This window comes from Candoia aspera, chromosome 1, assembly GCF_035149785.1.
Source record: "Candoia aspera isolate rCanAsp1 chromosome 1, rCanAsp1.hap2, whole genome shotgun sequence".
Taxonomy (NCBI): domain Eukaryota; kingdom Metazoa; phylum Chordata; class Lepidosauria; order Squamata; family Boidae; genus Candoia; species Candoia aspera.
The window spans coordinates 96,228,074-96,253,317 of NC_086153.1; the positions used below are offsets into that span (position 1 = coordinate 96,228,074).

Consider the following 25,244-nt stretch of genomic DNA (forward strand, 5'->3'; position numbering starts at 1 on the left):
GCAGCATCAGTACTTGTACACTGAAAAAAAGCAGTCTTCTTTCTCAAGTTTACTTATTTATTATTTGCAAATCTATTGGTAGCTTTTTATAGCCGCCCTGATCAAAAGACTCTGGGTAGGTTACAAGATGTTAAAAGATAAAAGCAACAGCAGATAAAGAGATAATAAATCAACATTCGCCCAAGATGGCTGCCAATAGAGTTGGGGGGAAAGTATATCTTTAAAATATTTAAAGATATTCTAAAATCATGATCTCTGGAGGTAAAGAACTCAAAAGTGGGGGGGTGGCATCACAGAGAAGGACTGTTGTTTTGTTCCTGCCCCCCTCACTTCAGAAAGAGGGTGGACTGAGATGGCCTTACCAGGGGGGCAGATACAGTTCTGGCAAGACCGTCCACCTGAGTGTATCTTCCATACAGAGGGACCTTGGACAAGTTGGAATGAAAAGTTCATGACAGGCCAGGCCTGCCTAGGCCAACTAGAACTCCTTGAACCCTGGTTCTGAAACTCTGGTCTTAATTCTAGTTAATCAGCTAGTTTTAAGAAAATACGTATGAATTTTTTAGCCTTTGATTTTAATTTCTGCTCTGTGAGTTACTAGTTCATTCCTTTTTCCACATAAAACAAAGCAGGTATAACTTGTTAATGACATTTATTCATTCATTCAATTTGAATTTATTTATTCAATATTGTTCACTTTGTCACAGAGAAAGGCAATATTCAGGATGAATACTACAATATACAGTATATGTCCTGATAGATGCATTGATTGGGGGGGGGGGGTTAGGGTTAGTAAAAAAACCTCTTCTTACTGGTAACCACAAATCACTATTACTTGATTTCAAGCTCATACTGTATGGAATATTTTCATCGTATAGGAGCTGACATCTAAATATCATGGAGTAAAAGTTATTTTATGTTAGTAATGTACTGTAACCTGTTTTCAGTTCAAGAAGTACTACATTTGCTTGTTACAGTTGTGCTGGAAATAATTATTTAATGGAGTATTTTCTTGGCATGGCTGTAGTTTGATCATTTTATTTATATCGGGCAGTGTTTCACAACCTCAACAACTTTAAGATGTGTGGACTTCAACTCTCAGAATTCCCCAACCAGTATCTTAAAGTTGCTGAGGTCGAGAAACACTGATATCAGGAATTGTCTCATTTTTTTCCACCGCAAGCCTTCTTGTGTTTTCTAGAGCTTTTCAAAACTGCCAGGCACTGGATTTGTTTATGCCTGGCAGAATATTTCCATGTATTTATATTAAGAAAAAGTATATACTGTATGCTGATAGTCTAACTCCAGAAGAACAACCAAACTCAGAGAACACCAAGAACCCAACTGATGTTCTAACTTAATGTTAATGTAAAATGTGTCAGGAGGAATAAAATGCTAAAATAAATATAAATTATCTCTTTATTTTGAAAGAGTTTCTTTGAAGGACAATCAGCTTCTTGGGATGTGGCAAAAAAGGATCAAAACAGAACGAAGAATAGATATGGGAACATTATAGCATGTGAGTTAAAACCAGATAATCATGCAGATGAATATGTTTGTTACATTGCTGATTGACAACTTAGACAGAATATTATTAAGTCTATCCATCCTACACAGTGGTAAGTGACGTGTTTCATGGTGTGTAAAAATTTGAGTATTTCACCCTAGCCTAGTTCATTGCTTTACATTACGTTGCACTGGTTCTGCAAATGCTATGAAGAGACTCATAGACAAAATCAGAGAGACTCATAGACAGAATCATAGCATAGAAGGGATCTTGGAGACCATTTATTCCAACCAGTGTAGACACCCTTGGCAGACAGCTATTCAGTCTCTCTTTTAACATCTTCAGTAAAGAAGAGTCTACAACCTCCCTAGACAGTCTCTTCCATTATTGAATGGGTCATAATATTAGGAAGTCGCTCCTGATGTGCAACCAAAATCTCCTTTCTTGTAAATACATTGTTTCACACATTGCCTTCTGAAACAACTTTGACACATTTTGCGCCTGACAGATACTTGAAGACAACTGTCATGCCTTACCAAGATTAAACATAGCCAGCACCATCAATAGTTCTTCCTAAGTTTTTCCTTCCAGTTTCTTTATCTTGGTTGGTCGCTTCTTGACTTGCTCCATCCTCTCAGTATCCATACTAAAATGCAGTGCCTAGAAGTAAACACAATATTCTATTTGTTATCTAACCACCACAGAACAATGAGGAATAATTATTTTTCTTGATACTGACACTATATTTCTGTTGATGCTACCTAGGATTGCATTTGCTTTTTTGACAGGTCCATCATACTGTTGTGTCATGTTTAGCTTTGTGTGATCCACCAAGACAGCTAGAAATTTTTTTGCACGTACTCCTGACCAGTATGGCTCACCCTTCTATCCCATACTCAAATGAAGGGCTTTGCATTTGTCCTTGTTGAAATTATCTTTCTGGTTTCTGACCATTATGCTAGTTCATCCAGATCCTCCTGAATCTTGATACTGACTTCTAAGTTTACCATTCCTCCTATCTTTATGTTGTCTACAAATTTGATATTCATATTTTCTAACCCCTTATCCAAGGAATTTATAAATACATTGAACAGCTCAGAGACTAGAAAATAGCCGTATGGAGTGGAGCCACTGACATACAGTAGCTACAAATGGGGCCATAGTATTTCCCTTAGGAAAGAAACTCCATAGGGATGGGGTCTTTGTACTGCCTGCACTTCAGTGCTTTAAAGCCCAGGCAGGCTCTAAGTGTGTATAATCCTCTGTTCACTCATTTCACTCAACTGTTCTGCAGAGCAGGTACAATTTCTGTTTTCTTCTTTTGGCTCCAGCCTTCCATGCTATTTTAGATATGCCTTGGAGGTTTCCCCAGCCTTTTTGAGCAGACTGAGAGGGGGGACACCAACACTGCAAGTAAATAGGGGATTACCATTTTTTTCCTCCCAATAACGGGGCCCGTAACATCTACAGACTCATTTGTTTCTGCTGTATATCATTCCAAAGATAAAACCCATTTTTTACAGATGATCACTCCAGAGTGATATTACAACCTGTGGAGGATGATCCTTCTTCAGACTACATTAATGCTAATTATATTGATGTAAGTAGATTGCATATCTTGCTTTTTTTCTTTCCATCTTCTCTCTGTGAAACATTTTTTGCATGCAGTTCCTATGAATTGAACGACAGCCTTCTTAAAATTATGAACAAAATGTACATTTTTCCTTGTCCTCCGTCCTAGAACTCACTGACATTGTTGTGCTTTCTTTCACATCTGACTTTGATTTGGGCTGTAGATTTGGCTGTACAGGGATGTAAGTACCACTATATGTGAATAACAGCATCCTGTTATGACTATTTAATATAGTGAACATTCTCAGTTGCTTTACTGTTTTAATTTTTATTACTAGATATATGTGCATGCCTCATTAATGAACTCCATTTTATATATCTAGTCTTTTTAATGTTCCTTAGTGGGGGGGGTTTCTTTTGCTTTTACCTACATTTTAAAAATATCCTTAGTCTTTTACAGCAATCATGAAAATTATTAGCTAAATCAATGGAACCTAACCCTTACAAGACTCATGCTTTGCTTGTGTATTACTCTTTTTTTTTCATTGTTTAGTAATTTTTATTTTGTATTCCATTATTTTTGTCTAAGAAGCTGGATAATAGAATATAGTGTGTTGCCCTTGAAAAGAAACCTAATGATGTTCTGGAAGCAGTGTTTCTCAACCTTGGCATAGCTGCCTGGGAAATTCGGGGAATTGAAGTCCACACATCTTCAAGCTGCCAAGGTTGAGAAATACTGGGATAAAGGGTGGGAGGGTTGGAGCTGTCTCCTATTCTTAAAGGGAATTCATATGAGTAATGGTGATCCTCCTACTAACCCCTGACCCTCATCTTTCTAATGCAAGGCAAAAATCCTGAACTTGCAGTAAAAATGAAATAATAATAATAAGTTAGAAAATGATACAGAAGCTTAACATTTTGGACAAATACAAATGAACATAAATGACCATGAAGGCTATAATGGGATCATAATTTCCTATTCCGGGAACTGAAGTCCACACATCTTCAAGCTGGCATGGTTGAGAAACACTGGTATAAAGGGTGGGAGGGCCTATAGTCAAGGCTTGTATATTTGACAGTCTAATTCAATATAACATTTCAAAATGTCTAATGTGAGTAATCAGCACCAGTATACTTAGAAAATAGTTTTCCAGGCAGGTGCAGTTACTTGAAGAGATCAGTTATCACTCAGCAGATCAACCAACCAACTATTTTAATAAAAGGATTGCATGGCTATGTCCCTGATAATTTGAATGAATTCATTTGCTAGAGTATGAGTTAAAGAACAATACTGCTGTGTGTTTACAAGGCCTCAGTTTTATTTTGGGACTCTTTTGAAAGCTGTCATCTAATTCCTTGAGTGTTTTGTTTCTCTCAAGAGAATGTTTTCTTCCCCTATTCTGTAATGCATTCTCAGGGTGATCTAGAATTTTGTAGGATTTTTGAGTTCCCAATACCCTTGCCCAAGGATACTGGCTTTTATTTTGTCTTACATATTATGGCTGCGCAGCAATCTTGATTTGAGGAGTGTCATAGTCAGCAGCATCTTAAAGGTGGTGTGTTTTAGTTCAAGGCGTTTCCAGCAGATGTGGCAGTTAGCTCTTCAGGTCTAGATCACTGCACCGCTGCATCACACCTCTCTCTTTTTTTCTGAAAATCTCAGGCTAGGTTATTATGGGACTTGTTTTGGATGTTAAAAACCCGAGAGGCTGTAGGCTGGGAGGAGCATTAGTGGCTAGTAATAGGCATTTCAGCATCATCAGCCCCTCATAACTAGGTTAACATCTACAATACTATACCACATCCATGATTCTCAATGATTTCTCCTCCTTTCAAAAATGCAAGGAAAAAAGTATCTGAATAAGATACTTTTATAAAATAAAATAAAACTGAATAAGAAGTGACGGGGAAATTGAAGGAGCAATGTTTAGCATAACATTTCTCAATAAAGTGCTGAGTTATTGTTTTTGGGAATTCTTTTTCATAATAATTATATCTTTCTTTGACCAACTGAGTACAATGTCTTTTATACAGGAAAATTATACAATGCTGCTTCTAATCCTGATTCTAAGCCATAGAATCACTGAGGATAACATCAGTAAAGATGTTGTTTACATATGCTGATACCACAGTTATTCTTAAGCTAGGATGACTAATTTCCTGCCTTCGCCAAATTCTATCATATAATTAGCAAAAACTTGATGAAATAATGTTCATGAGATCCAGTTATCTTTTTTGTTGTTTCATCTTCGAACCATTAACCAATCATGGTTAATCATTGTTTACTTGATCTTAGCCAAAAAGGCCAACAAGCTCTTTTTAAAGTATATGGATATGAAGTCCTTCCCTGCATTTAAAAATTGTACTGTAGAGAAAGTTCAGTAATGGCACATATATGTGTGTTCATCTTTGTATTATATGTACACACCATTGCTTAAATTCTAAACTTTCTTTTATGTAATTGCACAAAGTTGCAGTATTGCATATAGATTTGCAATCTGTACACACATATACATTGTCCAGCTCTAACATTCAGCTGTTCTGCTTATTCATTATGGCTCAATTTTTTTTTCTGGGGCATTCATAGTGAAAGTTTTTGCTAATGGTTTGGTTGTTTTGTGCTTAATATCTAAAATAACAAACAAAACTATGTCAATCTATATTTTTAAGTGAAGGCAAATCTCCTAGTTGCTCAGAACAATTTTACAGTTTCACTGAATTAGAAGTAAAACAAACTTAAATAAATGGTAACAGTCATAGATTTCACAAAACAGACCAATTAGAAAATAAGTCCCTTTCTTTTGAGGTACACAGTATAGGTTTTTATGAATTTTTCATTTAAACCTGAGCCCCATTCTCTCAAAAATAACACCTTGAAATCAGCTGGGCTTATTTCACATCCAACACTGCACTTGGATATTCTGGAAATGGTTGAAACTAGGTAGTTGAATAAAGTTGATCGGATTAGCCACTACTAGCCTATTTGAAAGGGGTATCTAGGAATATTTCGGTATGCCTTCATTTTCACTATTTGATTTTATTTTTTAAGCTAACAGACCATTTTAAAAATCAACTTCTTTGTTGTTGTTGTTACTGTAGGGATACCAGAGACCAAGCCACTATATTGCAACCCAAGGTAAGAGTTTGCAGAAATATCTGCAGGACTGTAAAATCTGTACAAAATGTTATAAGTTAATTAACGTGCCTATTTTATTTAGTTAACTTTCCACCAAAAATGGGTGAAGAATTGCAATGGGGAGGGATGCTGTTGAATTTCAATGGTGTGACCTTGGAGAGGGGCTCCATGTGCTGCAGAAAAAGGGGCTTGGGGGCTGGTCTATGATCCAGTCCGGTATCCTTTATCCATGCCAGCCAACCATACACCTGGGCAAATACAGGACGTGAACAGTAGCCCTCTCCTGGTTGTGGGTATTCGGAAGCAGCATATTGTTCCTGAACCAGGATGTTAAGGCATGATGACAGGTATTCCTCATCATTAATCTTATATAGACTTTGCCTGTAAGAAAGCAACACTAATTAACAAAAGCTAACGAAAACAAGACTTAGGAAGTATGAGTACCAACATTCAAAATGGGAGGAACCAACACAGAACAAATTCTTGTGTTTTTCCTACATGGAAATAAGACAACAAGGTTGTTGGAGTTGTAATAAATCATGGTAACAGGAGGTTAAGTCTAATAATAAAAATTGTGATGAGCTGTAATGCTGTGCAATTCTTAAAATTCTTTGGAGTGTGCAAAGACTTTCTGTGTCTTTTTTCAATATTATAGTTTATCATGGGAAAAGATGTAGCTGATTTAAGGAGTTGCTGACAGGTGTTGTGTGAGTGCCCCCACACCCACACTCAGAATCACCTTTCTGTCTTTGAATCCAAAGCACTGCACAGCCTGAATAGAATGATTTCCCAAGTGTTAATGAGCCCATTCTAGAATTCCATTAATTCTCAGATATTGGCATTTTCTTGCACTAAAGCATCTGGCTTAATCTTTATTTCAGTTTTTAGAAAACTAAAAATTTGGTTTCAGTGAGATATTTCAATGCTAATGATTAATGTGCAGCAGTTTTTGAAAGATTACTGAAATCCTTCATACTTAATGAATACCTGACAGCTACAGTATTTTAGAGATAGTGGCTTTAGAGTTTCTTTAAATTTATTTATGAGCATTTTCTTTGCCAGGGCCAGTGCATGAGACAGTCTATGATTTCTGGAGAATGATATGGCAAGAACAATCAGCCTGCATCGTTATGGTTACAAATTTAGTTGAAGTGGGGCGGGTAAGTATCTCCTTAGAAATACCAAAATATGTTAAATATTGTAGTTCCTCTGCTAGTAAAAACAGAAGCAGAGCCTGGGAGTAACATCTACCAATCTTTAAATGACCACTATAGAGCCAGAACACAAGCTACATCTGTCTACATATCTGTAATCTGTGAAGTGGATCTGGGTTGATAGAAAAATCAAACATTGTGAATGCAAGTGCGTGTGAGCATTTGAGATTTCTGTATATCTGAAAAAGAAATTCCATGATTCCATGATTCTATTCATACTGGCCCAGGGCACATATTTTTGTGCCTGTGCATGGATGGCTGGAAGGTACAGAGGTGAAATAAAGGACAGGAAATCACAATCTCATCCTCCCCTCATGTGAGAAACAAAAACAGGCTGAACAATCTCAGCGTAGTACTAATGAATTATTTCCCCTCTAGAAGCATATAGAGAATTATGTGAAGAACATTCAGCATAACCAACTTTTCTGTTTGCTAATGCCTCTGCTTTTTATTGTCCTGTTCTTAAAGGCGGTAGTTTTTTATCCTCTAATCCATTCATTAGATGAGTTGGTAGAAAAAGTCAAATCAAATACAGAATTCTTTAGATTATATGTTTTCCTTTGTAATTCTGACAATAAAAATGAGTGTATGATCCCAAATGATGTAAAAGCAAGGTTATACTGTATAAACTATATAAAACAAGAAATATATGGTTATTAAATAGATAAGCGTTTTAAAAATGCTTATTCCACCCTTATTTTTTCACCATCTTCACCTGTATTTTCATTTATGAAATATAATGTGCCACTAGATAAAAGCAAATGATGTGGTGTGCATGTTCCAGTGATTAATACGTTTCTTTGTTTGGGAAATATTTCTGTAATGTTGATTGTAGGTTAAGTGCTACAAGTATTGGCCTGATGATACTGAGGTTTATGGGGACTTCAAAGTTACTTGTGTGGAAGTGGAACCACTTGCAGAATATGTCGTCAGGACGTTCACCCTTGAAAGGGTAATATTTCTGGATTAGAGTTTTCTATTATCTATTTGAAACTGCTATGAATTTAGCATTTTATGATAATATGTAAGGCTTCCGTAATATATTCAGACCATTCTTTTATCAGCCCACCACTGCAGTACTTACAACACCTGAGCTGACACACTCATTCTGCTATACCTGAATGTTCCTAATTTATTTATTTTCCATCCACACCTCTGTCAATTTAATTCCCCTCTTATTTTTTTCATTTTATAAACAGCATGTCCTGACTTAAGCAAAAGACCACGCTGAGACAAAGAGATTGTCTTTAGTGTTTATTAACTGCTCTAGTAGACAGAAAATCCTACCAAAGTGAAGGAGCATGGGAAACCCAGACAGATAAACCCAAAACTCAAGGCGGGTCTGCTCTGAGTTTCTTTGAAGGACAGTTCAAAGCCTCTAAACTACGCATGCGTTTTTCCCCCTAGATAGGGCCCCCCTCCTGCTCACCATCCGTACTCATAACAGAGCATCTCACATGTCTTATTAATTTTATTCTCATACTAAATTCTTGGTAGTATTTCGTGCCTTGTTTTTTTTACAAAAAACAAAATACTTTGGAATATTTTGCCATCAGTTCAAACCTTTACATTTCTGAGCTGTATTAATGTTATTTCTGTGACTAGGTTTATATACCTCAGCAGCCATGGTTGGTTGGTTTTAACCATGTCTTTTTTAGTATTTATTTATTTATTTAATTTATTCAACGCCCATCTCACTATATAAGTGACCCTAGGTGGCTTACAAGTAAAAAAGAATAAAAAATCTTACAAAAAATATACGAAGTTAAAAAAAAGGAGAGCGCATACTCAGCCCACCAATCAAACCCAGGGCTGCATACAACTATCGGATCCCCAAGCTAGTTGGCAGAGCCAGGTCTTGACGCTCTTCTGGAAGGCTAGAAGAGTGGGTGCCAACCTCAACTCAGGGGGCAAGATGTTCCACAGGGCAGGGCAGGCAATGGCAGAAAAGGCTCTCATCCTGGACCCTGCCAGTTGGAGTTCTTTAACCAACAGGCTTTGTAACATGCCTTTCCTACTGGACTGATGTAATTTGGACAAGACGGTTCCTCAGGTAACCTAGGCCCCTGCCATGAAGAGCTTTAAAGGTCATAACCAACACCTTGAATTGGACCTGGAAGCAAACCAGCACCCAATGCAGCTCACACACACCCCTAGAGGCACACACAGCTGCCTGCACTGTTGCCTTATGCAGCAGTTTCAGCTTCTGGATACTTTTCAAGGGTAGCTCCACATACAGTGCGTTTCAGTAGTCCATTCAGGAGATGAGCAAGGCATGACTGACTGAGAGATAATGTCTGGGTTCACACAACATGCTAAATAAACCTAAACATACCACAGTGTAGCTTAGCAATCCAGTCTATCTGTCATCTATCTATCAATCAATCAATCATATACTTAGAAACATTCATAAAGAATTTTACTATCAGCTTCCTTGGCTGATAATTTGCTAGGTAAGCAACTTCAAGTTTCTACTTGTGCATACTTACATATAATTTAGACTTTTTCCTTAGTTATATCGCTGCTTAATTTCCCACATTTACTTAGTCTTCCTTTATATCTTATATAGTTGGCTCCTTATAATTTCAGTAACCCCCCAAAAATTGCATTATAGTCAGATGAATACTGTTCCTGTGCTTATAGTATTCTTACATTACAGAAAATTTGATTATGGATCAAGCCAATAGATTTTCATTTATATATGCCTAGTTCAGACGTGAAAGAAAGAAAGCCTGCATGAGCTTCAGAGTCACTTGCTTCTCTTCTCCCTTTTTGGCCAAGGAGAATTTGGTAACCTCCACTGCCAAGCCACAAGCTCTTTAGTCTCTGAAATCAGGGAGTTACAACTGTTTAAGTTAGCCTTCCCCGACCTGATGTCCTCCAGCTATGTTGGGACTGAAATAGAATCCCCATATTTCTATTATTGTTCCTTGTGGAAGTACTGTTTTAAACTCTACTAGCATGTGACGGAATGTTTTGATCCTGGTCTTGTCACCAGTAATTAAGGAACACAGATGTTTCTGGTTTCTTTATAGCTGTAAAACAGGAGTGGAGAGGAGTACACATGCTTGCGGCTTTTGTAGGCTCACACAAAGAGCAAGAAACAGCAAGAATCATAGCAAGGCTTTGTGATATATGGAACTGGACCATTATATCTTTGATTCCTGCTTCCAATCCTCAGTACTTTCCATTTAAGATATATTTCTTACCTGTATACACAACATTATACTTTACTTAAATGTGAGGGTATACCTAAACTTAAAACTCTTTTAGTTTTCCTATTTTCATGGGATCATGAGAGCTACTCTCACACTGACGTCACTACATTCCTAATGCAGTCCGGCCATTGGAGTACTATCACAGTTTGATATTAAAGACTTCTAGGCTATTTCTTTACAGTAAGGACTGAACTTTTCCTTTCCTGGGGAACTTTGCATATATTGTTACAATTTCATGGTAATATACAATTGGCCTGGCATATATGCAGTGTAAATATGCAGTGATTAAGTTATGAAGAGAAAATAGTGCTACATTCAATATTTCATTGGTTTTATGAAGGAAACTGATTAAAATCAACTGAAGCTTGTATTTGTAGTCCAGCATAAATGCTAACACAATTGTTCTGTTTAAAGCAAAAATGGTTGTATTTTTATCTTAGAAAATTAACAGAAAAGTAACTTGACATAACTCATAAGATGAAAGAAAAAAACTATTTTATTATTTTCCATTTTGACAGAGAGGTTACAATGAAATCCGTGAAGTTAAACAGTTCCACTTTACTGGTTGGCCTGATCATGGAGTACCTTACAATGCAACAGGCCTTCTTTCATTTATACGCCGTGTGAAACTATCTAATCCCCCAAGTGCTGGGCCTATTGTTGTGCATTGCAGGTGTGTAGAAAAGAGGTAGATGCATTTTCTATAATTCTCAATGTGTGCATGATCTATCAAGTTTTGTGACGTTGTTGTAGTGTGATATGGGGTGGGTTGATCAGATAGCTTGGATTATTATATTCAATTTACACTTTTGACAGATAATTCAATGATCCAATTCTGAGAATGTCTGATTCAGTTTCAGTTTATTTATTTATTTTCTGTCCCACCTTTATTATTTTTATAAATCACTCAAGGCGGGTAACATACTTCTTCCTTCTCCTATTTTCCCCATACCAACAACCCTGTGAGGTGGGCTGGGCTGAGAGAGAGGGACTGGCCCAAGGACACCCAGCCAGCTTTCCTGCCTAAGGCGGGACTAGAACTCACTGTCTCCTGGTTTCTAGCCTGTTGCCTTAACCACTAGACCAAACTGGCTCTCTGTGTTCTAAAGTTATCTGGTCTGTTTTAATTACTATTACAGTATAAGGTTAATTTAGATCAGTGTTCCAAGCTGAGAAGTCTCCATATATAGTATATTATATTATTATCAACTTGAGGTCGGCAGTCACTTGTTTAAAAATATTTCCATATAGACTACTAAAACTATTACTTAAAATACTTCAAAAGAAGTAATATCTAAGCCATTGGCGCATCTACACTGGCAGCTAATCGTACAAAAGAAATTAAACATTTTCCCTCATCACTACTTTTTATCCTTCACTGAAAGACCTACAACTTGCTTCTGGAAAGCGTCATTAACATATTCCCCTTCAGGTAATAATAAACAAAAATAATATTATTTTTATTCTTTCTTCCACTTACTTTGACCTTGACGCAAGACCTCTATAATATCACATGCTTGGATTTCAAAAAAACATAGAAATTAACAAACAAATATTGCCAGGCTGATCTTATTTTATATGCTAGGGTAACTTACTTAGTAGATTTTTCAATGCAATAGATACACCTTCATATTTTGATTAGCAAGCTAGTTAAGTATGAATGTGTGATATGACTATTAAGTGGATTGGTAGCTGGCTTAAAACCTTATTCAGAGAATGTTCCTCATCAACCTGGAAGGGACTGTCAAATGAGATGCCACCTTCCTTTCTAAACATGTATACTTTGACATTTTCTGTAATGACATGGAGGTGGAGGGATGCTTATCAAAATTTGTTGGGATAGCTAATAACATACAAGACAGAAATAAAATCTGAACCTATCTTGAAAGTTTAAAGAAATTGGTTGAAAACAAAAGAATGAAAATTAGCAAATGCAAAGCTCTTACTCAGGAAAAAGAAATCAAATACACACCTGGACTGAGAAGGAGGATTCAGACAAATCAGAATTGGTTCAGAATGGGGCAAGAAGGATAATTTGGGGCCTGTCAGGATTCTCTTGACTAACAAGGCAAAAGCCTGCAGGAATTTATTTCCCAGAACATGAAGTCTGAAAGAAGTAGATTGGCTGTGCAAAAATATGAAGTCATTATGAAATAATCCCAGGGACTGCTGTATATCAAATGCAAGTTCTATTTATAACAAGCAGTGTTCAAATTTCTTTTGCTTAGAAGCAAATCTGTTTTGGGCAGGAGATAACATTTCCATCTGTTCCTTGTTTCTGTAATGGCCTGATCTGGTATCAAGTTGCTTACTTTGAATGAAAACCAACTTTCACAGGGACTAGAAACTAAGTGCTATGGAGAGACTGAAGTATCTGGGAAAGTTTTGCCTTGAGGAGGAAAAACTAAGAAAACTATGACAGAACCCTTCAAATACCTGAAAGGATGTCACATAGAACGTTAATACTTGTTCTTTTATTCTACGTAGGAAGACATGGAACAATAGTAACTGAATATTAGAAAAAAATCCCTAACTCTCAGGACAGTTTGAAGGTGGAACTAACTGCCCAGGAGGATAATTTGCTTCCCTACATTGGATGTGCTGTAGCAGGATACTTTGATTTAGATTCCTGCATGGATTTAGTCAATGAGCTAAATGGCACCTTTTCAACTGCACGATTTATGAATTCAGCTAAATATACACCAGTTTAATATGAGAATGGGTATTGGAAAACAAAACTGTGACCAGACACAACCTCTTTCAAAAGGCTATAACTTTAGAGAGACTTTTTAAAAAGTAGAATTGGTCTCATAATGAAATGCATGCTATAAATAAATGAGCAAACAAAACAAAAGAAAAATCAGCCTTTTTAATTAATACCCTCAGAATCAACTTAGTGATTATTTTATGGATAGTTGCCTTAACTGAATACTTCAAGGACAGAAAAGATTTCTGCTGGAAATGTCTGTGCCAGTTTAGCTAAGATGAACAGGAACAGCACAGGAAAACAACTGTATAGGCAATATTAGTATGTGTCACTTAACCAGTTCTAAGACTGTAGATTTTTTCTGCTTTGCAAACTGATTACAGTGTGTTCAGGAATAACACTGAAAGTGTATATCTAATTATGTTTTTACTTTAGCTAAAAACAATTCATTTCACAAAGTAAAATACTGGGTATTTATTTGTTAGACTTCTGAATTCTTTGGGATGCTTGTAATCTTTTTAAAAATATGTGTGTTTTCTGATTTATTCTAGTGCTGGAGCTGGGCGAACTGGATGCTATATTGTAATTGACATAATGTTAGACATGGCAGAAAGAGAAGGTGTTGTAGACATCTACAACTGTGTCAAAGCATTACGTTCACGCCGCATCAATATGGTACAGACGGAGGTATTGTGCTGTTATGAATCAATGGTCCAGTTCTCATGTGCATTTAGTTATTCTCCCTAAAAATTATTCTGGATATGGCAGTTTACTAAGCAAAATGAGCAACTGGTTCAAGCCCAGATAAATAAAGGATCCAAATAGAGAGCAAGTTAGATGATTTATAATTTTGTGGTAATGGGAAAGGAGCTAAAACTGGCCTTTGGTATACCCTTTCCAACCGTCCCATCCTCTCCATATATTCCAAGGCTTCTCTCCTTAAAATGTGGTATCAGGGGTCTTCCAAAGTCATCTGTGTGCTTGTATGTATGCCTGGAATACATTTACACTCCGATTGTTTGTAAAGAGAGAAGTAGTGTTGCATTCCAGATTGTAGTTACTCTTTACCAAGTTTTATAGTTACTTTTCCATGTGTTTCTCAGTTTTCAGACAATAGGTTATACGTCTTATGCTAACACTGCAAAACAGTCATTATTTTTAGATGCAATATAATGAGGTAAGAGGTTATCTAGGCACTAGTCCAACTGATGTTGAAAATGTTGTAAAAGCAAACTCAGCACTGAACTGAACTGAAAGTTACATCACACAAACAGAATAAACTGCTAGCAAGACAAACACATCAGCTTCTTTTAAGGGGGGTTCACACTTTTTCTTTTATGTGGAAAACATCTTTAGCATTTTATCCCTGTTTTCCAGCAGAGCATATGGCATTTGTACAAAAGAGTATAACCAGCTAGAAAAGATTTTTAAAAAAAAAAAATCTGCAGAATAATGAGATGTGTAGAGTACCTCCATTACAAGGAAAGACTAGAGCAATTGGAGCTCTTCAGCTTAGAACAAAGGAGAGCGATAAGAGAGATAAAATCATGCATGACATGGATATCATGGTAGTTCTTTGTTCTTCTCTCACCGCTAGAACTCAAGGCCATCCATTGAAGCTGGAAGATTTAGGACTAAGAGAAGGAAATAGTTTTTCACACCACACATCCATAAACTATGTAATTTGCTGCCAGCAGTTGTGACAATAGCAGCCCGTTGGGATGGTGCTCAAAGGCAACTGGGCAGGTTCATGGAGAATCAGGCTATCAGTAGCCCACTAGTATGGATGCCTGATCATTACCTCCTGAACCATAGGCAGCACATTGTAAATACTAATGGCTAAGAAGCAACATTGGAAGGAGGTTATTGCCTCCAGCCCAATATACTGTTGTTGGCCACTATATGGTGCAGAATGCTGGACTGGGTGGGCCTATGGCCTGATCCAGTGGGGCTTTTCTTAGGTCTTAACCAAAATGCCCGTGATCTTGTCCTAAGGAGCTTACAATTAAAATGGGAAAAGCATTGAAACTATTATATATTGAGAAATATATTTGAGAAAATGGCTTCCAAGTTTCTTGCTCTTTGCAGCAAATTTCAGAGCATGTCTGAACAGAGCATTCTCACCACAGAACTAGGAGCTTCTTCTAGTCAGTGGAATGTCAACAAGAAGGTACACTTCGTATGGCTTAGATCATCAGGACTTGCCTAGAAGCAGCCGTAGCGTTTGTTGAGTTTGCCAATTCTGGAGAATTTCTTGACTGGGGAATTTTGTTTCTGAACTTTTCTATTTCTAACATTCTCTTCCATCCCTAATCATGAGACACATGACATTTTCATTTTTAAAATAAAATGAATACTTCCAAGCATCCAACTTTTGAATAAGTGGTGTTGTGGGTATGCTGTGTTCTTCGTAGATGGAGTTAGTGAAGGCAAACTCACCTGCAAGCAAAAACCTAACAAAGAAGCCATCCCCCAACATTACATCTTTACCTTTGCCATTAAGTATTGTTGGAATTAAAATTTGCCGTTCTTTAAAAATCATACTGATTAAATGAATACTAGTGAAGAAATATACTGTATTTTAACTTGTGTAAGTATGTTGAAAATTATCGTGTTAAGGTTTCTTGAGTAAGTGTCTTAATGAGAAAGTGTCTAAAGGAGAGATTTTACTCCTTTAAAAATATTGCTGGACTCAATAATTAAGACATTGTTGAATATTGGAAAAAACATCCTAACATTAAAAGCAGTTCAGCGAAGGAGCAGTTACCTTGAGAGGTGGTGGACTCTCTTTCATTAGATGCTTTCCAGTGGAGCTACCGCCATGTGTTGAGCGTTCTTTAATTTGTGTTCCTGCACTGAGCAAGAGGTTGGATTCAGTGACCTCAATGATCCCTTCTAACTCTAGGATTCCAAACTTCTTCTGTTCTCTCTCTGGCAGGAGCAGTATATCTTCATTCACGATGCAATCCTGGAAGCCTGCTTATGTGGAGAGACTGCCATCCCAGTCTGTGAATTTAAAGCGGCATATTTTGACATGATTAGGATAGACTCTCAGACAAACTCTTCACATCTTAAAGATGAATTCCAGGTAGTTTCATTGGCTGATGGTATTTTAAAAACCAACAATTTCTTTGCTTCCTGTAATATAGAATTTCTTGTAGCTCTTGTGTCAGATTCATAATGTATTGTCTCATTCTTTCATGGTGTTCTTTCCTGTCTGGATATGGGGAATATCAGTGACTGAGTGCAGTCACTGTAGGCTGCCAGTTCATTTGTACATGGATGACCTTTGCCTGCCAGGAGCACTTTTTGCATTTTGGATAAGTGTAAAATACAGGCCATGAATTTTACATGATGATTTCCAATTCTGTATGTGCAGATTCTCCCCCCATGCCCTCCTCATGACCAAAAAGAAGTAAACGTGCTTTTGCTTTCTTTGTGGCTTTCAGTGTTGTCACCTTGCCAATATCCCTTATGCCCAAAGCTCTTTGAGTTAGACACACAATGTCATAATAAAGATTCCTTTTGCCTTGTAGACCCTGAATTCTGTGACTCCTCGGCTACAAGCTGAAGACTGCAGCATAGCATGCTTGCCAAGGAATCATGACAAAAACCGCTTTATGGATATGCTGCCACCTGACAGATGTCTGCCTTTCTTAATTACTATTGATGGCGAGAGTAGCAATTACATCAATGCCGCCCTTATGGATGTAAGAGACTATTTTCCTTGACTATGTAACACTGCTTGAAAAGATGAGTAATGTGCAACAGAATTATTGGTACTTGAAAAAAAGTTAATTTGCACTTACTCTGATGTAGAGCAACTTTTTTTTAATAAAGAGCCTGATTTTTCTGACTTTATGAATATTGCAAAGTTTCTATAGTTTTTTGGAATTGAAAATTGCTGAAGGGAAATGTTAGCAGAGCTTTTGATATATTTCTATTATAATGCAGCCAGTAAGTGATCTTGTATATTGAGAAAACAACCACTTTCAATCTGCCAAAGGACTCATGGTTATTTATACCTAAAAACCAAAACAGTTATTTTCCACATTATAATTAATCCATTAGTATTTATAAGTAGCAACAGCAAAAATAATAAGGCATCCCAAATGATCTTAGCCTTGAAAGGCCCTTCTGAACAGCTGTCCTTTCCCTTCAGAAGAGGTTAGAAAAATCCAAAAGAACAGAAAAAAGAGATCTTTCATCGTGCTGCTTGCAGATCCCTTCTGAGCTTTTCAAAAAGTCAAAAGAAAGAAAAGGTGGGAGCTAAGATTACTTCACCTTTTCTAGGCACTACTTCATGGAAAATTGGGCCCATAATGTTGCCTAGAAAGAAAGCATAGGTAAGGCATGTCTCATTCTTTTTGTACCATTTGCCTCTGGGCAATGTAGTGTCAAAGATTGATCTTAGAAAGATCATCCTATTATCTTTTCACATTTCCTTCCAAGAGGTATGATACTGGGGATTAGGTCAACTTGACTCAATCCTTTACACCAGTATTTTTCAGCCTTGGCAACTTCAAGCTGTGTGGACTTCAACTCCCCATGGCTGTCTGGGGAATTCTGGGAGCTGAAGTCCACACAGCTTGAAGTTGCTACGGTTGCTACTATAATTTTTTAATTTTAGTATTTTAACCTCCTTTTACTCCTATTAACTCCTTCCCCTAGATAACTAAGTCCAATTCTTCTGCTGTGTAACTCAAAGAGATAGGACACAGAAGGAGGTAATAGGAGTGCATGCTCATGTTCACTGTTTCTCCAACACACCAATCATCCCCATAGTCCAGTGCTCATTAAATCAAAGGGACTAACCTATTAATCCCTTTGATTTAATGACAGCCAGCATACCACTAAAAAAAAAAAATTCTGGTAGCTGTTCATGGCCAAAGGTCCTCTGCCTTAAGATTTCTCATTAGGATCAGTAAATCTGTCACGCTCTTTTCTCTAAGACGAAGAAGTAAACTAAAGTGAAAACAAAAACTAAGAAGTTCCTCAGCTCTGGCCATGATTTAACCTTTTATTTTCTTGGTTCCACCTTCCTCAAGATGAAAGGAGTCAATATTTTGTCATCCGTTCTGTTGTTATGGTATTGTTCTATTGTTCAATCTGGAGCATGGTCCAATGGTGTAAGATTTATTTATTTGGTGAGGGGGATATTGCTGGCTGCATTTCTCTTTTATTTGTATTTATCTATTTATAAATACAGAGCTACAGACAACCCGCTGCTTTCATTGTCACGCAGCATCCTCTGCCGAACACTGTGAAAGATTTCTGGAGATTAGTCTACGACTACGGCTGTACCTCTCTCGTGATGTTAAATGAAGTTGATTTAGCACAAGTAAGATCTTGATGCTGAAAGAGTTTATGCAAACCTTCTTAAAAGGACTGATCTTGTCACTATCAGAGCTGGACATTCAATAGAAGATTTCACTCATATTCAGTCTGAAATGGTAGATGTTCTCTATACTGTACATTGCCTAGACATCTGTACCGCAGAGGGTTTCCACATATACACACACACACAAATACACACACACATATACATACACACATGTCCCTTCCATATTTAGATTTAGATACAGATTTATATATTAGAGATAGAGATAGAGATATATAAATAAATATGGAAGGGACATGTGTTTACATTAACAATCTAAAGCATTTCCGAGAATGCTTGGATACTTACAGCCAATTTAGAAGTAACATCTTTTATGTAAATTGACTTACTTTTAGGTCCTAAATCCACTAACCATAATTTTAAAATATAATTACATTGTCACTATCTAGCCAGGAGGAAAGTGCATTGAATTCAGCCAATTCCAGACTGAATCAGACTCATTCAGACAAATGCAGGAGGTGATTGAATCCAGACCATGGTCTATACATGAACATTTCTGACGTTTTGTTATTATTTGAGATTATTAAGGTCACAGAAAACATGTCCACAGGTATTGATACATTTCTCCACAAGCTTGTGAAGTAAGAAACACTACATAGAAGGGAGTGGTGAGAAACAGGAGTACAGTGAAATCTAGATTTAACAGACCAATGGAGAAAGGGCGTCCATTATTTCTGAGTGTCTGTTAAATCGCAAATTATTTATTTATTTGATTTGCAGCTGTTTGTGCTATTTGTATAATGCAAAAGCACTATGCAAGTGAGGTTAATAGTGCAAATGACCTCATCTGCATAAATTGCCACAAATAATGAAAAGTTAACTGCTTCATCTGGACTACTTTGGATATAACAAACTAGTCTGCTATTTCACGGAGATGTCACAACCGAAATCTGGTCCTTTTGTCTGCCAAATGGACATCTGTTAAATCAAGGTTTCACTCTGCTTTTACTCACATTGAATGATTTTGCTAGGATTTTAGTCATAGCACTTCATGGAGCAATACTGAATAATGCATCAAAGCTTTGCAGTTCAGTGCTATTTACTCATACCCTTCTGGGAAAATCAAGCTAGATTTTCTGGTAAAGATTTTGATATCTTGGACTTTGGTATCTTGGTATAGCAGTTGATGCTGTCTCCGAAAGCACTGGACATTCAGTTGTTTTGTCTCAACTGTTGTTTGTTTGTTCCACCACATCTATCATTTAACCCATTTACTGTATGTTGTGTCTTTAGCCTCAGTTGAGCAGAAAACCGCAAAGCCTTAAACTTTAATATTTATCCACACTCTACACCCTGCAGCTATTCTTGCACAAAAGGCCATTGGTGAATTAATCTGAAATACAGACAAAAGGGAGAAAGCTATGGTTTTGAATCTTAGGCAATTGTTTGGGTCCCAAGCCCAACTGGAAAATCTCCAGATTAGCACAAAGTAAATTGGGTTGTTTTTCATGTTAGCAAATTGGCCTAAACAAAATATTATCAGTGCGCACCCCTGCTAGCTAATAGTTATTCTGTTCAGTAAAATAAAACGTTTAACGTGAAAGAGATTGCTAAGAAGATGATGAAGTTTCATGTATTGAACCTGTTGCCCTCCCCCCAGATGTGAGCCAATTTAATTAAGCATGGGAACTGTGAGCTCCTTCAGTAGTTGCAATTAATAGGAGAGTTTGGTAATTAAAATTGCTTTACCGTGCAGAAATGGAACAATGCAATCTTTTTTCATCTTCTATTGTTGTATTTGCATGACGATTAAGCTATCGTGATTCTGATACCTTAGTAATAAGACACTGTAACGTATGGTGATTTAGCACAATGTCCAAAGCTACTTAAGTTTCTACATACATTTATTTAATATCACACAGGGCTGCCCACAATATTGGCCAGAGGAAGGAATGCTGAGATACGGTCCTATTCAGGTTGAGTGCATGTCCTGCTCCATGGAGTGCGATGTAATCAACAGAATTTTCAGGATATGCAATTTAACAAGGGTAAGGCATGTTTACTGAGCTATTGTAATAGATTTCTATATTGAGTAAAGCATTTTTTTTTAAAAAAAACTAACGAAAGGGTTTTTTTAAAAAAAATACTTAACATACAACAGTCTTTCTCAACCTTGGCAACTTTAAGGCATGGGGACTTCAACTCCCACAATTCCCCAGCCAGCATGCTGGCTGGGGAATTGTGGGAGTTGAAGTCCCCATGCCTTAAAGATGCCATGATGTGGTGGAATTCGGCGCTGCTGCTGCTTCCCAGAAAAGAAGGAACACATTCCAAGCTGATAAGAGGGCTTGCAGTCTAGAGAGTCTTGGCAGGGGACCAAAGAGAGACAGGGTAGCCCTGCCCTAGACCCTCCCAGATTATTTCCCTGTAGGTTAGTTAGGATAGCTTTAGTCTGGCCAGATTCTGTCTACACAGTGAGAACAATAAAGAACTAGACTGCAGAATACACTGACTCGGTGTTGTTCTAGTCTGGTCCCGACACATGGTTGAGAAACACTGCTATGCAATGTTCAGATCTGAAGCAGGCAAAATAGCTTCCGATGTGGCATGGATGTTCCTGCTGGATCTGTTAGCAGCCATTTCAAGGAGCTGTGTCTTTTTCTGGACTTGCTCCATAGCCACAAAGGCTCAGGAACTTAATCATTTTGAGTTCAGGAAGCATTATAAGCAGCGCAATCGCCTTAATTCAAATATGTATTTTCCTGAGGCTATTGTTTGACCCTGGGAAAAGTCATGGTTCCAACAGGTACATTTAGGGTGCCCATACCAGATCCAAATACTGCACACCTCTCATTGAAAGCATTATATTTTATTTAATTCTAGCAGCTACCCCTTTCTCTAGAAGTCCCCTTACCTATTTCCAGATGCTTCCTCACTCTTTCTTCAAAAGGTACAGGAGTTTGCAGTAAAAGAGAGAGGGAGCAAAAAATCCTGTAATAATTAGAATTGCTGAGGATCAGATTACTTCTGCATTGAACAGCTACAAAGGCTTACTGTTTCCCAATCTAATCTGCCACACGGGATTTTGGGAAAGATGAAAAACTTTGGAAAAACTATTTTGCTTTGCACCTAATGCAGCACCCAAAATTAATTTGTGGCATTGGTAATACAAGGACTACATTTTTCTCTGACAAAAGATGGATTCCCACCCCCCAAAAAAACCTTTGGAACAGGACTGTTTCTAGAAACTTGACTAAATAATTGCAGGCATTTATACTGGGATCACTATGTGAGATTGGTGGCTATACAAATGTGATAGAGATGATGGATGGATGGATGGATGGATGGATGGATGGATGGATGGATGACAGTGTGTGCCTTCCTCATTTGATGATAGCATACATACTGTATATTGGACACTTGAACAGGGTTATTTAGATTAATAATAAATATAATTCATTTGTGAGGAGTGAGTGCTCATTTTTTTTCTGTAGCACTAGTGCAAGCTGAGATATGAGTTGACCTAGATTGCAAAGCAACTCTTCTCCATCTTCATACCTTTGCAACTGTGCAGAGTAGAACTTTTGTCACCATGCTTTCTGCTACCCTGCCTGATGAACTTGAAAACTGGCCTGCCATGTAATTTTTAATTGGTCTTAATATAGCCATTCCTTCTTATGTAACCTTGTGGTATTGTCTGAACTGGGTATAAGATTGTTTATTTTCATCAGCCTCAGGAAGGTTATCTGATGGTTCAGCAGTTTCAGTATCTGAGTTGGGCATCTCACAGGGATGTGCCAGGCTCCAAACGGTCATTCTTAAACTTAATTCTTCAAGTGGAAAAGTGGCAAGAAGAATGCGAAGAAGGGGAAGGGAGAACCATAATCCATTGTCTGTAAGTGTAATTGAACATTTTCATCCTGACTATTTATTATCTCCATGATGTGGGATGGAATTTCATGAAGATGAATGTTCTAGATATGTCTCATTAAGAGAATAATAGTGTGTTCTCCTATTTCCCTAGTCAAAGAGGAGTATTCCTCTTTCCCAAGAACAGTGTGTGCCTTTCCCATTTGATGATAACATACATATATTGGACACTTGAACAGGATTATCTAGATTAATAATAAATGTAATGGGAAAATGAGTGGTATCTCAGACCACATTGTATACCTGCCATCCCAAGCATTTAGAAATACCTTCCAGGCAAAATCTTTCCTACTGCTATTGAACATTGACCAAATTTAGGGTCCTCTCTCTGATAGTGCCCCACCCCAGGTGATTTTGCTACTGCCAAGAATATTTAGATTTTAGAGACTGAGGTCGTCAACATGTAAGCAACTTCCTTTTCTCTGTCTCTCTCTTCCTTCCCAGCTACTCATTTTCAACAAGTTCCAATGTAGTTATGATCTAAATAGAGATAAACTATATTAGTCTGAAGAAACAGAAGCTCAGCCCAAGTAAAACAAGGGTATGGTTAGTTAACAGGTTATCAAGGAAAAAAAGAAGGGTGATACAAAACCATAATAGGAGATAACCAAAAGCTAATTACATGTCTTTCAAAAAGGCATAAAGGAGTAGTGATAGGACGCTTTAATTACTTCAACATCTGTTGGAAGATAAACTCTGACAAACATGGTACATCCAGGAAAATAATTGATCTGTCTCTCTGACAATCCTTCAAGGAGTTTAAGAAGGCATGAGGGATCAGCTCTGCTTGACTTGATCTTAATCAACAGGGAAAACAAAATAGAAGTAGTGGGACAATTGAGGAAAAATAACATGCAAAGATGGAATTATCTATATTCAGGAAAATTGAAGTTTAATGTAATCAAACACATATCTTGGACTTCAGTATGGTGAATCTGAATAACCTCAAAGCAATGATTAATAGGAATTCATGGCAAGAGATACTAAAGCCCAAGATAAACTCCACAAATGAAAATACTAAAAGCACAATCACAAATGGGGCGGGGCGGGGGGAGGCAGGGGGAAAGGAAGATGGCAGAAGAAGCCAATGTGGTTGTACAAAAAGTTTAGTTAAAATCTGAACTATGAAAAAAGGAGCAAATGGAGGTGGACAGAAGGTCGGGTCACCAAGGAAAAGCACATAAAAGTAACCTGTATTTGTAGTCAGGAAAGCTAAAGCTCAGAATGAGTGGAGATTGATGAAGGATGCTAAGAACCACAAATTGGACAAATTTAAGTATCACAGGAGCATGCTAACCAATAACAAAGAAAAGGCAAAGTTGCTCAATTCCTAATCTGGTTCAGCCTTCTCTATAAAGTAACAATTTTTGGTTAACCACTGTTTTTTTTTTCATATTCAGGAATGGCGGTGGGCGAAGTGGGATGTTTTGTGCCATAGGCATAGTAGTGGAAATGGTAAAAAGGCAAAATGTCATTGATGTTTTCCATGCAGTGAAAACTTTACGGAACAGTAAGCCTAACATGGTAGAAACACCGGTAAGTTATGTTCTGCTGACAACCAAATAAACAAAAGCATGAAAATCACAAAAGTCTCCTAAATAAAATCATTTTTCCAAGGCTCCAGAAATATAGACTATGACCAATAAATTACCAACATTTATCAAAATAATTAGAATACATCTAAAATGCATTAATGCTGAATTATAGCTCCATAGATATTCTCATATGCTGACTACATGCTGAAGGTCAAAGTCTTTTGTCACCACTCAAAGATCTAGGTCTTTGATAAACCTGAAAAATGGTGGTTTCACAGTAATCACTGGAAACATACATACATACATGCATATCTTTAACTTCCTGACCCAATTTGACTCATGAGACACAGTTTCAGGAAGCTTGGGGTTGCTGTCATCTCTGTGCTAACGAAGAGGAGTCGCTGAAGAAGACAATGTAGGTTGTAAAGCAGTGGATCAGCTTTTTGGGAGAAATTATTTCCTTTAACCAATATAGTTATAGCTGGTTTAAACAAAGAAGCAGCCTGAAATTCTAATTTTCCTTAAGAAGATTCCAGGCATTTCTGTGGAATTAAAATAGTTTGCTATCCAGGTGGCCCACCATTTACTTATGTCTGCTATTGCTTGTCAGCCAAATATGATACATAGAGAATTTCCAATCTTATAGAAGCTATCACCCAAAGTAAATTAAAACTTTAAATGATTTAATGTATTTAATGACTCTTACCATTTTTTCAAATTATATTTAATAGGGAAACGAGAGAGAGAGAGAGAGAGATAAATGATGGTTATACAAAGAAGAAAAAAACCCTAGTTATATTATGGTGATTAAGTTAAAGTAAATATTACAAAAGAGAAGAAAAAGGCTAATTACCAAAATAGAGAGAAAAAGATCCATGTAATATCCATAGGGAACAATGTAAAATTGATTAAATCCTGAAGTTTATAATTAAATCTAGACTTGCAAATTTTTAAGCTGCAGACACTTAAAAATGTAGAAGTTGAGCCTTTCTGAAATGCTTCAAAACAAAACAAGATTTGCTTATTGCCAGCATTAGCGCTGAAACCTATGAATCTAGCCTTTGACCATTAAAGGTCATTTTTT

General features: G+C 37.1%; 1 protein-coding gene across 4 annotated transcripts in view; it reads left to right on the top strand.

The window, feature by feature from the left end:
* The window catches only part of PTPRK (protein tyrosine phosphatase receptor type K), a 419,912-nt gene that overhangs the window by 391,549 nt on the left and 3,119 nt on the right, over positions 1–25,244 (top strand). For 2 of the 4 annotated variants that reach the window (XM_063310171.1, XM_063310180.1), the window contains exons 17-29: positions 1,432–1,519; positions 3,031–3,107; positions 6,179–6,215; positions 7,278–7,375; positions 8,265–8,381; positions 11,166–11,335; positions 13,906–14,041; positions 16,293–16,442; positions 16,891–17,064; positions 18,564–18,695; positions 20,618–20,743; positions 22,427–22,590; positions 24,026–24,161. In XM_063310171.1, coding sequence (XP_063166241.1) covers positions 1,432–1,519; positions 3,031–3,107; positions 6,179–6,215; positions 7,278–7,375; positions 8,265–8,381; positions 11,166–11,335; positions 13,906–14,041; positions 16,293–16,442; positions 16,891–17,064; positions 18,564–18,695; positions 20,618–20,743; positions 22,427–22,590; positions 24,026–24,161 — 1,605 coding nt within the window. The remainder of the gene's footprint in view (positions 1–1,431; positions 1,520–3,030; positions 3,108–6,178; positions 6,216–7,277; positions 7,376–8,264; positions 8,382–11,165; positions 11,336–13,905; positions 14,042–16,292; positions 16,443–16,890; positions 17,065–18,563; positions 18,696–20,617; positions 20,744–22,426; positions 22,591–24,025; positions 24,162–25,244) is intronic. The other 2 variants (XM_063310189.1, XM_063310198.1) reach the window with 1 other exon arrangement.